This window comes from Falco cherrug, chromosome 2, assembly GCF_023634085.1.
Source record: "Falco cherrug isolate bFalChe1 chromosome 2, bFalChe1.pri, whole genome shotgun sequence".
Classification (NCBI taxonomy): domain Eukaryota; kingdom Metazoa; phylum Chordata; class Aves; order Falconiformes; family Falconidae; genus Falco; species Falco cherrug.
In genome coordinates this window covers 31709949-31725744 of record NC_073698.1, presented here as the reverse complement: position 1 = coordinate 31725744, position 15796 = coordinate 31709949, and the positions used below count along the sequence as shown (strand labels likewise).

General features: G+C 41.9%; 1 protein-coding gene across 2 annotated transcripts; it reads right to left on the bottom strand.

The window, feature by feature from the left end:
* Positions 1–1094: 1094 nt before the first annotated feature.
* ESD (esterase D) lies at positions 1095–14587 on the bottom strand. Of its 2 annotated transcripts, none has more exons than XM_055702978.1 (9): positions 14457–14587; positions 13158–13233; positions 12113–12201; positions 10251–10349; positions 7364–7488; positions 6273–6392; positions 4502–4600; positions 2420–2587; positions 1095–1320 (listed from the first exon to the last, which is right to left on the bottom strand). In XM_055702978.1, the coding sequence occupies exons 2-9, from the start codon at positions 13223–13225 to the stop codon at positions 1240–1242; spliced, it is 849 nt and encodes a 282-aa protein (XP_055558953.1). In that variant the 5' UTR covers positions 13226–13233; positions 14457–14587; the 3' UTR covers positions 1095–1239. The 2 variants fall into 2 exon arrangements, with proteins under 2 accessions (XP_055558953.1, XP_005433283.1); XM_005433226.4 differs by lacking the exon at positions 14457–14587 and adding an exon at positions 14049–14069.
* Positions 14588–15796: the final 1209 nt, after the last annotated feature.

Genomic DNA, 15796 nt, shown 5'->3' with positions numbered 1-15796 from the left:
TTACTTCAGAAATAGGTAGATGCAAGGTTGGTAGAAGTCAATACATAATTTAAGCCTGTCACCAGCAACAGAGTAAGCTCCCTGCATCAGCCTCCCTGCAACCTAGAGTCTAGCAGGGGCCAGAGAAACATTCAGCATTGCTTACAAAAGCAAACCCCACATCTACCCTAGGATTTCCTCCGGCAAGAGTTAAGGTTTGAGCAACAATGCGGGTTCAGCTGAACCACGGGAAAGCAGAGTTTACAGGTGATTGCTTGAAGTTACGTAAGGCAAGATAAACAGCTCGCTGAAGAATCTGTGTTCTTGCCTCTTGCCCTATATAAGGTAGCTGGCAGCATTATACCCCTGGGAACTGCTTTAGATCTGCAACTGTCACTCCTAAATTCTGCCATATTTTGTAAAATAAGCACATTCATTTTCAGCAATGAGATATCAGACCCTCTATAGATAGGAATTGCTTTTTTCAGATCTATTTATCAGTTTCCTCTCAGTCCTGTTAAGCTGAAGAAACCCAGAAACACAGCGTAAGCCTTTCACACTCAGCAACATCAAAGGCAAGTGGAGAAAAAAAGTGGAGTCTCCTCTACTACAGACTGCTTCCCCCACATGTATTTTAAGATGTCTTTTCTTTAAGTATTATCCATGAAATACTCTTCAGATTATTTGTTTGATGTTAATAATGCATAGGACAGTAAACCACTCTGCATAGCAAGCTTCTGTCTCTATTCTCCACCAGACTTTGTTCTTGGAATGTATTTAGAATGTATTTAGACAGGCCAAAGAAAAAATACACCAACCACTTCAGATTAATTAAGTAGCTTGATTGGTTGTGCCACTAACAACTTCCTTCAGCATTAAGTGATGAAGTGAACCCTGGTATTTAATTAGCTGAAGAGGCACACTGTTGTTATTCAGTCTCTGCGTAGTTGCACTAGAAACTATTTTGAGGTCCCAAGTATGTATCCACATTCATAATCTGAAACTGACTCATCTGCTAATTCTCATTTTGACCTAGAATTCAGCATGCACCTTCGTGGTGTTGAGTTTTTGAAGCATGCAAAAACATTCAAAATACTTACTCTAAAGCACACACATCAAATTAAGTGGGACTTTTATTTTTCTTAGCAGTACAATCAGAAAAGCTCCATTTTACAGAAACTACTTCAGCAAATGATTTTTGTTTAGTTCACCTCTACCCCTTGATTCATATTGGACAGGCGATGCTCACATCCAAATGGTTCAAGCATTGAGGTATTTTGCATGGTGTTTGATGTGGTCATTAATAAATGTAGCAATGAAAAAATAGCTGTGATCATAACCCTAGAAAAGAACAATAAAGAAGTTAGCAAATACACGTAGTTCATGGTAAAGCATCTGTGCTAAGCTCTCTTCTAGGAAAACTGACAACTCTTCCCGTTTGATCTGTTTCAAGAAATCAAAAATACCTGTATTATATATAAAAACTGTAAAGGATACCTAACTAACAGGTTAAGTACATATGAACACTAGGAACCTGAACAAACAGGAAGTACCTTAACCTGCCCTAATCTGGGCATTTAGGTTAGAGATGGGTCATAGCAAGCATCAGTAGCAGAGCAAGATGCAATTTGAGAGAGCAGTTCCCCTCACTGGCATTGTCCTACTGGTAAAACACACAGGAGGTATAAGGAGAACACAGTCCAGGTCTGAATTACTGCTCCAGCATGATGCTAAAATGACATTTAAACCTCTGAACTACTCCACTTTTTCAGCACTAACCGTATGTTTTGGTGAGGGCTCATGATAAGTCAGAGAGGGCAATTCCTCATTCCCCACAGCTGGGCCGCTCCCTGAGTCTGGCCTGAAGCTGCCAGTTGCTTACAAAAACCTGATGCTCTCAGGACAGCGCTGTGCTGGACCACTGCACTACAGGAAAGAGCAACCCTTCACCAGGGTCTTTAAAGGAATCTAAGATTGCAAGCAGTTCCCTATCTTTCCTGATTTACACAAACACAGGCAAGCTAAATCACAAAGTTTTATGCTAAACACACAATACCCACAGTACAGATAAGGAATCCAGCAAAAGTACATCTGGCACTTTGCTTGTACAGTGACTGTGATACCTGTTAAAAATCACTAATGCAGCTTCTTCAGCCAACTACCAGCAACTTGAGTTACCATCAATGGATCAGCTTGTTGAAATTAAAATCAGGACCCCACCCAGTGGTGAAATGCAGCTGAATCTGACGGATATTGCACTCCTTGATGGGTGGTATTAAGGAAAATATCACTTCTCACCCTCTTCCTCACTTGGCCAGGGACAGACTCACAGGTAATTAATATATGCCCCATTAAGAGACACTCTCTTCACTACCTCCCACATAGAACCATAAATCAGAAAGCAACAACGCGGTAATAGAGGACTGTGGAAGCAACTTGCCTGCTGCAGTCTAAAAACCACCGGGATTTTCCGCTCTGTGCAGGCAGCAATGAAGTTATCAGGCAATAATTGGCCCGCTGATAGGAACTGGTCATCTTTGCCTTGATCAATCAAGATGTCCAGGTGAGAATCTGGACAGGACTTCACAAGTTGTGTAGCATCATATGCCTGCAGAAGTAACAGAGAAACAACGTTCAGTTATGTATGTTAGACTGGGTTAAATTTGACAACTGCAAGAAAAGAACGGCACGTATAGAGTACTGGTGACAGTGATCTGGACACCAAATTACACTTTGGAAGAGCAAAAAACTGGGGAAATGCCAGACAACTGAAAATACCCAGGTTTTAAAAGGGTCACATAGCATGATCTAAGCAGTTACCAAGTTGGTAGTTTGACCAAAAAGGAACATCCAGCCCAGGGCTACATTCATACAGAATCGAAGAACAGCAATATAATCTAGTACCGATTCACAAGCTTGTACAGAAACTAGATCCTGCCAAAACAGCCTGGTATCCTGATGTAACTATTTCGGCAGCTAAAGGTCAACACACCTTTGTAACACAACTATGCTCATGGAAGGCATTCAACCTGAAGGTTACCATGATAACTTGACCAAGAAAACTTTGTATGACTGAGAAACAAGGCACACAGCGCATAAATTAAGGTCTATTAACATATATGTATCAAAATGTAACTGTGAATGGGGAACGTTTCCTGTAGGGTTCTGTGTTTGGTACATGCTCAACAAAAAAACAAACAAAAAAAAAAAAACCAAAAAAAACCCAACAAAAAAAGACCAAATTCCTTTAAAAAGACAGAGAAGTGTTTAAGGCAGTGAGGAAGACAGCAAAATGCGAAGTTTTACACCAAGGCATCAGAGCCATGCTTCCAGGATGCCACCAGACCCAGAAACAACACTGCAATGGAAACAGGAGCTTGGACTCAGCCAGGCACTGCGGCCATGGTATGAAGTGATCCTTGCACATATTTACACGGCAATTATAAGCAGAAACAGGGATCAGAGGTTGTATGTCTGTGCCAATGGCAGATCCAAGATCCTGACGCTTGCTGTTGATCTACTAGATTGGGTTTGCAGAAGAGCTTCAAAGCAAGTTACCGGCCAGAAAAAAATTTATTTTTTTCCCCAAATAATTATCTTAAGTGCATGCAAGTTTAACTGATGATTTCTAAATATACAAACTACCTTATGAACAGCTCTGAAAGCAGCTAGCGCTCTCCATTCCTGTAATGTTTTAATCAGACCTGGATGTCTTCCCAAGAGATACTTTAATCCAATTTACAAGTGATTTAACTGCAGCTTGTGTTTATTTACAAAAAAAAAATCAGAGTACCTGGTCATGATGATCCCTTCTAACTTAATTTTAGACAGTGCAATGTTTATGCCGAGATAAAAATACCGAAGGGCTGCCCAAATAATGCAGCAACACGTACAGAAGCATTTTTGTATCTTAGCCATTCATATACAACTCCTTACTAGTTCAGATTTAGGGCCTTGGAGCTAAAAATCTAACTTTATCTGGTTTAATCCTGTTCTACAGGATACCAATTTCCAAGTATCCAATGGGTTCCTCTTCTAGCTGCCTCCAGCAGGCTGCCCCTGCAGATGCCATGAGACTCACCAGTCTCTGAACAGTTTGTAGCACTCTGTTTTTTCAGGCTACTACAAAACACAGTTGTTTTGTATATTGAGATCTGAATTTTTGAGCAACAGGCCATAGCCTAACTCAACATTTAAACTGCTTACTGCTCTCTGTGTTACATAAAGTCTCAGATTGTTCATAATTATTCTTAGCCCGCACTTTGAGAACTTCATAAAACAGGGAGGAATTCAGTCAGTTTGATGACAGCCTTCTATCTCATTTACACTTGTTATAAGCACCATCAGGCACCAGAAAGTCATACCCACCAGAAACATACAATGTTTAGCTGTGCTTAGGGGTGTAGTAAAACAGCAGTACCAGCTCAGGGGCACCCCAGGGTTTTGTTCCAGACCCCTGCTGTGATATATATACAGATCACTCATTCATGTGTTATAAAAGGACTGTGGATGCAACACATACCTCCCATTTGCTTACATCTGATCCCAGATAACCACCAAGGGCTTTCTTCCCCCACTGACACTGAATTGGGTTGCAGATAGGAGCAAATGCTGATACAGACTGTTCGGAAAGAAAGCACAAAAAAGTATGAATTAAGAAAAGTGATTTTGGCTAACTAACAAGCAAACAAAACCCCTTTTTAACAATTGTTCTGAAGTTACTGCCAGAATCCAGGACTCCTCAACCCTGCGAGCTAGGTGCCCTAACCATTATCCTACTTCCTTCTTACTTGCTCTTTCTAGCCCCACAATTTTGCTTTCTTTTTGGCACATCAGCCAAGCTACAAAAGGCAGGGCTACATGCCTCATTCCTTTCCTTGATGGGAGATATTGGCTTGAATTCCCTGAAGCAGCAGAGAAAGATCTCAAGTCTACTGTTGAGTCAGCACAGTCAGAGTGCAGGACCATTTCACCTCCAACTGGATTTTGGCAGAGCACAACAAAAGCCTGAGGCATGGGGCTGCTCAGCCAGTCTAAGCATGCAACAGTGTCTCATGAATCTAGACAGCTCCAGGATCTGGGGTCAAGAAAAGCACATTTCAGATCACAACTCCAGGTACTGGTGTCTGAAGTCCAAGCCCTATTATACATGGAATTTGGCCCTGGGACATCAATATTTCCACTCTTAGGCCTTGCAAGAAATAGCAACAAACCATCTGAGCCACTGCCAGTTCTGAGGTTTGGTATTTTCAATGTGATGTTTAATTCTTTTAGATAATACAATTAACTGTTAGTGCCAACAGTGAAAATGGAATTTGAACTACTGCCTCCAAAAGATAAAAGGAGAGATAAAAATAAACCTTTATCTTACATTCAGCTCTCTTATTATGCCAAGCTAATGACACTGAGCAAATGTTAAGCTACCTTCAAAAATGCAGTTCCATTTTTGCAGCAGCTGACCAAAGTGCAGGGCCAGGACAGCCCATCAAAGGGCTGACCACACAGGCAGAGCCCCTCACCTCACAGATGCCAATGCCTGATTCTCCCTCAGAAACGCATTTTACATAAGCATGTCTCCAAAGAGAACAACATTTATCTTGACCCTCATGAGTATAAAGAAAAAGCAAATCACTTCCAGAATGTTTGATTTAGGTTCAAGTAAAACAGAAATGAGCACAACTTCAGATAACTTGATTACTCTAAAAATCCATCGTTAGGAAAGCTAACATGCCAGTCTCAGAGGCAGAAAAAAATGGGGCGGAATGTTCTCCAGATACTAATTTGTGTGCAGTTCAGGTGCTTACAGTTACACTTGCTATCAGTTGGATTTAATAGACCTTGTAATTCTAAGCAAACACACATATAATAGTGGTGAAAGGTTTGCTAGTAATAGAAGCTCTAAAATGAAGAAGACAAGATTTGAAAAGATACTGCAAATTGCACAACCAGATTTCTAGACAATATTGGCAGCATGAATTAACTCCAGAGCTAGAAGGAGCCTGTTCACATTTAAATATAAGAGTTGGTTTGGAAGAGCTGTAGCGTCATCCAAAATAAAGTGAACTTTCCTTAACTTTTAAAATTTGCAGATTTTTTAAAATTTCAAATACATTGCAGAGGGGTGTTTCTGGCAATTTTCCATATTCTAATACTAGCTATCAATGAACTGCTAAACTAAAACCACTTATACATTTAATGATACAACAGAACTTGGTATGATGTTTTCTCTCTTCACTTCTATAGAAATCTGTATAAACCTTAGTATATCTCATATAAGCTGTACGATATTTTACCTTGTACTTTCCAGGATTCTTCAGAGCAAGAATAAGAGCTCCATGACCTCCCATGGAATGCCCAAATATAGACATCCGTTCAGGGTCAGTTGGAAAATTGGCATTTATTAGCTTAGGCAGCTGTAAAGAAGTAACTGTGTTAATAAAAACGTTAAAGTAACCTGAGTGTATTTAGGAAAAAAAAAAAAGCACACAACTAACATGTTTTAATGCCAGGAACCCACTGAAACCAAAGACACAGCGTTGGTTCTAGCCTGACATTTGTGATCATGGCCTGAAAGCAATTTGAACGTGACTGTAAAATCAAAAGGAAACAATTCATCTGACAGGTAACACAAAGTATCTCTACAGAAATCTATCATACAAGATGTGGGAACTTCCTAATAAACATAGTCTTATTTTAATAGATACATAAATATGTATGTGCTGCTGTAAGTGACCGTAATGATGCACTGCTCCTGGGACATTATTTGCTCCCCATATTCCCATCAACTTTAGTTTTAATCCAGACCTCACACACCATATGCAGAGTAAGCCAGACACCTTTCTAATATATATCTCAAGGATCTCCTTTTACACCCAGTTAAAGAAAAAAAAAACCCCAAACTACAAAACCATCACCCCACCCTCCCAAGACAGATAGTGAAAACAGTCTAAATGAGCAAAGCAACTAGCAGCAGAGCAGAGATTCGACAAGAGCAGAGTTTGCACAACTAACAAATCAAGACTAAAAGTGCTGGCCAACCCTGCAGCACCTCTGGCAGGAAAGATGACTCAAGGAGTTCCTGCTCAAGCCCTGCCAGGTATTACCATCTCTGTGCTGCGGTTCCCTCCATCCTCAGTACTACAGCATCTGTTGGCGAGGAAAGGCCTAACAGCTGGATAAATCCAATCACTGAAATGATCAAGGATTAAAAAAAGAAATGCTAAATTCTTTTTATAAAAGAGGAAAGCAAGAAAATGACAAGCCATCCATAAGCTGTCAAGATCACCTTAAGCAAGCTTTGGTGTTGGGAACAAAGAGCATAACTGAACTGCATCCCTTCTTTATCTTACCCCCAAACACTAGGACAACCCAGCAGCAAAGTTACCTCATCCTTTATGTAGGAATACATCCTATAGTTTGTTTTCCAAGGATCTTCAGTAGCATCCACATAAAAACCAGCACCGGTGCCAAAATCCCAGCTTTCATCTTCTCCTTCAATATTGCAGCCACCTACCATAAAAATTCTTTCTATAGTTACTGTCTTTCCTTTACTGATTGTTCAGCATTGGAGAGCTGAACATAAATAATAATATTTATTTTTTATATAGAATATATAAATATGGAATATTTAGATAGATAAATAGAATAAAAGTCAGACAGTTGGGACACAAGCTGCTCACTCAGTGTATCTCCACCCCTCCAAGTATAAGACAATTCAGATTTTCATTCATCAACACAGTGTTTTCACAACACAGTGTTTTCAACAACGCTTTCAAAATGGCACTGACGTATTCCCTACAGATGTATCCAACTTTGAACTTGTTTCAGTATCCCTTCATAAATAAATATAAGACACAGATCTCTCCTAAACTAATACTGTAAGGCTTCCTCCAATTTACCCAGGGACTTCCTCAGAAGCTAGCACTTGTTAATCAGCGCTATCAGCTTATTTCAGTTATTAGACCTCATCCTACCAAGTACAAGAAACTATGTGAGAACATGAACCGTAGAAAATTTTCTTTCTCCCAGAAGGAGATGTATCACCGAACAGTGTGTCCAGACCAGTTTATGTGTTTCAAATGTCTGCTACACCTCCCTTTTTAAGATTCCACAGCACAGTGACACTTACCATTCCTATCATTTTTTAAGTATATAACTCTACCTTTTCTGTAATTCATTTCATTGCTCTTCATTCAGTTCAGCTTCCCGTAGAACTTAAGTAATGAATAACTGCAGGGTTGTATCCTCTTTTCCACAGCTACACTTTCAAATTAAATTTGCAGATGTCTCCTTCAAAGTTAATACATCCCATCCAGTCCTCTCCCACTCTCCCTTTGATTAGCCTGTGATTTACCAGCCTCGTTTGCAGAACAGAACGGAATATTTCAAGGTACATGTCACAGGAAGTAACGGCCTCCCTTTCTCCAAAATGTTCCTAGTTTCTGCAATCCAAAATTATATGGGCTTTCACCACTGTCAGATTACACTGCAAACCCCTGTGTAATTTGACAATTTTCCTGACAATTTGTGCAGATACCTGCCACCCTGTCGCAGTGTGAAATCAGATTTTTACAAGGATCAAAGTTTAGTTAGCTCCAGTGACATGCCCTTCAATGCTGAGTGATTTTGTGACTTAACAGTCCAGCAGTCACAGGGACCGGGAGTGCTTACACAAGATGTTAAGATCTAAAAAGTCCATCTTCAGACCTTCAGAGATAGACAAAAACTCAGCAAGTCCTGCCAGGCAATGAAGGCAACAATGATTCTCCTAAAAGAAACTTAAGGGAAGCCTTGAAAAAAGAAATTTGGAAAGGAGCCTGCAAAATACTGCTCAGCACACCTGTCTGGAAAAGCAAACTGCTAAGAAGAAGGAAAAGTAAAGTCTAACACGGCCTGACAGAGGGTCTGTAATGACAGGTATTTCATATTTTCATGCAGTCTTTTTTCCCCATCCAGATACATCTCCTGGCTCCTAGACAGTGATTCTCACATAGTCATAACTACACAATTAAAAAGCACAAGGGTTTTCACTACATACGCTCAGATCTCTTAATTTGTGATTACATTTGAACTGCTCTTGACTTGTTTCTCCAGACCAGTCCAAAGAGATTTAAGTACATTTGCAGTCTCAGAGTCAAAACCTAAGAGTATAATATGAAACACATATTGAAATTCATTTAAATAGCAGAGCAATCCTGATCAGTTATTAGACTAAAAGGCAAGAGAGAAGCTGCAAAGAAGGTTTTAAAATAAAATGGACAAAGCAATGAACTATGCAAATGCAGTTCCACATTGATAAAGACAACTTACACATAAAACTAAGAACAAGTCCCCATACAATTACCCAATGAGAATAATGCAAAGGCTAGTTGCCCATCTCTAGTCTGCAGCAAATAGTAACAATGAAGTGTGAAGTTCATTAATACGCAAGTTTTGCTCTTCTGTCCCTCGTCATTAGAAACATGCATTTCTGTTCCTTGACCTGATGCAACTTCAAAACCTAGGCGTGAAAAACACTTTCTGGAAAGAACATCATTTCATTCCCATATTACCTGTGTTCAGATCTGACCCACTAAAACTTGGGAAGTATTGAAAGTCTGCCATCTTCGTAAACATACAGCACTCACGAGACTAGCAGAATCCAGCAAATTCTAAACATAATACACTAAATCCCCCAAAAGACTCTATTTCCAATAACTGCAGGACCACCATTTTCAGGTTCCCATACCACGAATAAGCTCAGCCTTATACAAACAATAGCACACCATTTTAAACAGCCATTCGTTGGTACACTATTGCAGCTGCAGGTGGCAAGGATTTCTGGTTTGCTTTTCAAAGTATTGAAATCCTCTGCAGATATGTATTTAGTTGTTTTTTAGTAGACAGAATAAAGAGTAAACATTACATCTTTGTGTGACAACACAATTCTGCAGATTTTTTAAAGTCTCAGCAAGCCACACAGTGCAGGCAAGTGTCTTGGATAACACATGCCTCTTGTGTTCCTTTTCTTCCCTCTCCTTGTTCATGCTGAACTTAATGGCCCCTTTGATCTAGTTTCAGTGCCATGCCAATAAAAGAATTTCGAATGCCAAACCTTCACTACCATGTTATTAAGAATATGGACAATATACTCTGCCATACCATGCAAGATATAGAGATGAGGCCATATTCTAACTCAACTGGGCAACACACTTTGTAGCACACTGCAGCACTTTAAAGACAGAGTGTACTTCAGCTTAAGGACTGTTACCATGTCTCTTGTTAAAACTTACGTGGGCTTGTGTCTGGCGCGACTACAATAAGGCCATGTTCAGCTGCAGCCTGATGAAAACCAGCTTTCGTTATAAAATTCTGTTCTGTGCAAGTTAACCCTAGAAAAATAAAAATATCATTGGTTACACATTGCTCACAGGACACCAGTTTCAAAACACTTTTTGACAGAAAAAGTTTTGAAAAACAAGAGGGATTCCTATCGCCATAAATATGGGAAAGTCTTTTCACTAAGTTCAACAATAAGTACTTAACAATCTACAGACACAGACACAGTTGCACCTTCATGCCTAGTCACACTAACATTTGATCAAAAAGAGGTTAATGGGTACTCTCTAGCTGCTTGAGCACCCACTCATGTGGCACACAGCTTCCTCAAGAACTGTGTATTTAAATCCATTGACTACAGACACTGTTGCTAAGGTTAACTTCTTGTTAACCACTGACATCTAACTCTGCAACTATATTTTTTCTCTCTACCGCCATTTCACCTGCTTGCATTGCAGAATGGTACATGTCATCTGACAAATCCTACATCTTTTAGACAGGATAGAGACCTATAAGCACTCTGGCTCCAAAATCCACAGTAATCTGTGTCTTTTGTACCGCAGCAGGCCCAACTGAAGTCCAATTACAAATAAATAATACTGCACACCAATACTTAAATTTTTTTCACTGTGCTATTTGAAAGCGGTTAATGATTCTAGTTTTCTCCGAGGAGAAGTTGCAAATAACCTAATTTGACTGATAAACTAGCCAAGATAGCATGGTTTAGATTAAAAAAAATAATGTGCTACATGTCTCAGAGCTCCTCAGACAATTTTAATGCTTCCAGGTTCAAGGATAAACATTTTTACCCAGTCCACTGTCATTCTACAAATCAGACCTACTAGCTGTTTTTGTGAAATGAATACATACAAGGAATATAGTCTCCCCACTACCTGTCAAATCTCCAACCACCTACACAAAAGTCTCAATAAAGCAACTCCTAGAATTACAGGACAGAGCTCCTCCTTTTAATTTTGAATAACAGGGAGGGGAAAAAATTAATTAATCCTGCAGCCATCACCAACATAAATCTGACCATTTTGCAAGCAATGCCTTAACATTACTTATGCACTTTTGGTGCAAGACCCAGCTCTCTGGGAGATAACAGGAACAGGACAGAGGAACAAAGGATAACTGGGAGCACGTTTCTCTACACAGTCTCACCCCAGCTTGCCTTACATCCAGCAAGACAGCAGCTGGATAGGACACCACAGGAGCTGGAGAGATGAAGAAACAATGCTGCAGGTGGGACAATTTCACTCCTGCCACACAACCCTCTTCAGCCCCTGGCCCTTTCTGATCCCACAAGGTTACCTCACTCTAGATGTGCTAGCACCAAGGCAGCTAATAGCACCTCCCTTTCCAAGTTCACCAGTTGCTCGCTGCAAAATAGCACTCACAATAAGGTAGGGTTCAGAGGACAAATTTGCTCTCATGGGCTAGATTTTCCCCCCTATCCTGTTAGCTGAAGTAGTCTGTCACAGACAAAGGAAAGCAGGAGATGTCCCAATGGGAATGCCTTTCAAAAGAACCTTTATATTTAAATGTTTTGGAACAAAAAGTATGTACAATTTAGAACAAAAAGGTAGAACATTTTGAACACTGAGCATTTTAGAAGGCTACCCCCTGAGGCCCACTGCATCCAACTTTATCACAATACACTCAAAGTAAATGCATGTTCTATAAGATGATCTTTTGTAGAATGCAAAAGTTGCCACTGTAGTACCCCTACATCAGGTTTTCAGTAATTGTAGTGCAGTAGCTTAACCATACTTAAGATTATCTTTTTTCAGTTACTAAAATTCATGTTACTTACCCGAGAGCCAATACAGTACAGGACACTTTCCAGTTTCTGCTTTTGGAGGCAAGTAGATTCCAAATTTCATTTTGCATTTTAGCTCTGCACTGTATTAATAAAATACTCCTTGTTAATCACCACTACTTAATTAACAATGTCACTAACATTAAAAAAAGAAAGTTGAATCAATGCATTTTGTTCAAAGAGAGAGGTTTGGCCAGTGAATTATAAATACTAAACTAAATAAAGGGAAAAGCAATTTTAAACCTCAGCCTTAGCCTCTTGAATTGACAACAGCTAACCTTCCTATCTTTTTCTGAATATTCTTAAAACAGAGACTTACAAATAAGGCACACTCTTGCAGTGCTGCTAACTGGGAACAGTTTGAAAAACTGAATTTTGAACCCCAGCAATATTTAACTCGAGCTTTGCCTATTAAATTGGAAAGTAATTTTTACTGAAGAACACATCCACATGACTTGCAGAACATACACTGTACAGCATGCTCCAGCAACAGAGGTTTTCAAGACGCTAAGTCTACAGACTAACCAATTGCCCAATTAATATTAAAACCTAAAATTGTCAATAAAATCTTAAGTAAGCATACCTAATGATTTTTTTCTTTGTCTCAGAAATGGAAAAAACCCCTGATTTTTTTTCTGTTCACCTTCATCAAAGAAGACTACCTACTGCATCTGTCTGCTCACAGCATTTATTTTAAGAGTGCATAGCAGCAAAGTATCTGGAAGAGAGAACTGAACTTTGTACACATGGTGGTTCTCTGTGCTGCAAACAGGACAACCTAAAAAATAAGGGAGCTTCATTTTCGAAGATAAAAACACTGGCTTCCCACCTCAGATCTGCAGCACTAAGTATACTAGACATGTTAAACATTAACACTGAAATACAAGAATACAGCCAAAGCAGCAGCAGATGGCATTCCTTACTGAAACAGGGACATCAGCAAGAACTCACTGTTTTCCTGCAGACTGAGAACACTGACAACGATAGATGGATTCACCTGCCCCATGCTAAACATCTAGGTTGCTTTTATAGCGTTTACCTGTCATGTTCAAACACCTTCTGGAAACCCTCAAAGCATTTGTTGCTGGAAACCTGTTTCAGTGCCATGGCTTTAACTGAAAAAAAAAACCAAAGCAAGTTAAATCTCAAAATAAAATAAAACATTCCTGGACTTATACTGAGTTATGAGAACTGAGAAGCTGAATACAACTTGAAGCATCTTTGTTTAATGACATTTTTTCAGAAGAAAGAATCTCCTGCAAACACTTTCTGATCTTTCATTAACTATCTATTTCCCCACAGAAACTTGGGGGGGGAGAATTGAACTCTTGCAAGCAGAACCAACAAAGCATTCCTGCTTTCCTACAGATCCATGTCTCCAATCACCTCTACCTCTGCAGTAACCCTAGCTCGCTCTTCCATCTACCAATGCTGCTACCAGACAAGAAATCTCATGTGCTGCGATTAGCCTGGAGCTGCCTGTGATGAGTGGCCTGGCTGCTACCTCCACGTTGACCGTGCAGGATATAAACATGCCTCACCTCTCATGTGCCAGTATCCAGCCACTAATTACCACAACACCGAGGGCTGTACAAACCGTTGATGGAAATTAACTACCTTGTTCTCAAGTCTGGGGGGTGGCAGAAACACAGGCCTCACAGAGAAGCAGGTGTCTTATTTCCATGGGAAACAGTATGAAAAATACAAGCAAAGAAAGAGTCAGGAGTTTTAAAACAGCCAGTAGCACACTCTAAGGAAGTTTGGCAAGGTTGAGACAAATGGCGACACCGTCAGTCTGCAGAGACAGCAGGTAAAGCCAACTAGGCTGCTCAAAGAGCGGGAAGTCTGAAGGGCAGCCACACAAGAAAATCCTGAGGTAACACCAGACCAGGTAACAAATGTCTGAAGGAAAACCTTCCCTCCCTCCTACCTGTGCGCTCCTACGGTGCATGGCGGGCCAAGCCACCCATGAGGGCCAGCCCTCTGGGCCTGTTCGTTGCCTTCTACCACCCGCGTGGGGCTGGAGCTCAGCGGCGCGTTACACCCGTCCCCGCGGCAGCATCAAGCCCAGGGCCGCGGGGGCTGCACGCAGGGCCCCGGCCCTGGAGGCCCGTTTCGGTTTCCACACCGCCAGCCCTGCCCGCTGCACCCAAGCGCTCTCCCGCACCTCCATTTTCCCCCCGGCCGCCGGCTGACTGTGCCCGCGGGCCCGCACGGGCCTGCAGCCGCCGCCGGCCCGCTCCCGCCGCAGCGAGGCCCCGGCCCGAGGGCGGCCCGCCGCGCCCCCCGCCCCGCGCTGCCGCCGCCGGCTCAGCGCCCCCCTGTCCTGCTCCCTTACCCCGGCGGCGCGGCGGGGCCGAGCGGCGGACGGCGCGGGCGAGAGGGCGGCCCCCGCGGGGGTGCGGCCTCCCTGCGGCCGGCCCGCCCCCGGCAACGGCGGGGTCCTGAGGCGGCCGCTGCCAGCGCGCCATGGTGCCGGAGGGGCCGCGGGCTGCGCCGGGTTTTGGTGCGCTTCACCCGGGGAGGGCTGGGGGGTTTCGCGTCTGCGGAGGCCGCGGCCGCAGCTCTCCTCTACCTCCTCCTCCTCCTGTACGTCCTCCTCCTCCGCAGGCGCTTCTCCAGCTCATCTCCCAGGGCCAGAGGGCGGTGGCTGCCTGCGGCCTTGGCACCTTCCCGGCCCGGTGCTGCGGTGGTCACCTGCCCAGCTGGAAAGAAGAAAATCTTAAACTGTGAAATGAATAAATATAAAGTTAATCCAGACAATCTGATAACAGTGTGCTACTCGAAGCAGCTAGGGTTTCTGTTAGCGTTGTTTTCCCTCCACCACCAAGACCTCATGGGGGGAAAAAAGTCAGTGAAGTGGCCTGAACTTGGGCCGCCACAGCATTGCATTTCACATCTTTTACTTCTCCTCAGTGTTTCAGCATGCTTCATGGCAGCTGCCACCTGACAAGGTCCTGATTTTATAATAACAACAAATTCTAGTTCAGGTAGTTTTTGTCATGACACCTCACTTGCGAGACCACAAAGGAAAGAAGATGCTTGGCAGTGCTGTTGTCTTGTTCACAGCCCAAATTCTTCACACTTTCTGTTGTTAAGGGGTCTTTTTTTTCTCCTTTTTTTTTTTTTTTTTTCCGTAAACATGCCCATCGGTGGCTCAAAAAGTGTCCTCAGCAAAGCTCTCTCCCTCTTTCTATTCTCATGCCACATATGGCATTAGCGGTAACTATTTTTGCCCGTAACATTCTGCAGTCTGATGATCTGTTACTTTGCCAATGTGGCAATAATTCATTTCTATATTTAATCCCTAATTCTAGCAAGGCGCAGTACTGACAACTTTGGCCCACTGTTACTTTCTACTCTTCCCCAGCAGATCCGTTTGGACTGTGGCTGCTGGACCCTGGACCTGGGCCAGCCATCCTGCCTTCCAGAGCAGCTTCCCTGTCCTTTTTCTGTACTTGGATGTAGCTGGTACGAATGCTCAGCCTATAAGCTGTTTAAACTTTCTTCTCAGTTTTTCTTTTGCAAGCCAGGTTTAATTTGCCATTAATCAAATTTAAATGTTTCTTCACTAGTATTTCTCAAAACACTTTTCAAGTTATTCCTTCCTTCTCTCTCTGTGTGCGTTTTGTAGCTCTCTTAATGTCTAGCTCTCACTAGCAAGATATTGCCTAGTTT

Coding starts and splice junctions, on each gene's coding strand:
- ESD (XM_055702978.1), bottom strand. CDS start 13,225: ATGGCACTGAAACAGGTTTCCAGCAACAAATGCTTTGAGGGTTTCCAG. Junction 7,489..10,250: donor CGCGCCAGACACAAGCCCAC/GTAAGTTTTAAC, acceptor TTTTTATGGTAG/GTGGCTGCAATATTGAAGGA. Junction 6,393..7,363: donor ATTCCTACATAAAGGATGAG/GTAACTTTGCTG, acceptor ACTTCTTTACAG/CTGCCTAAGCTAATAAATGC.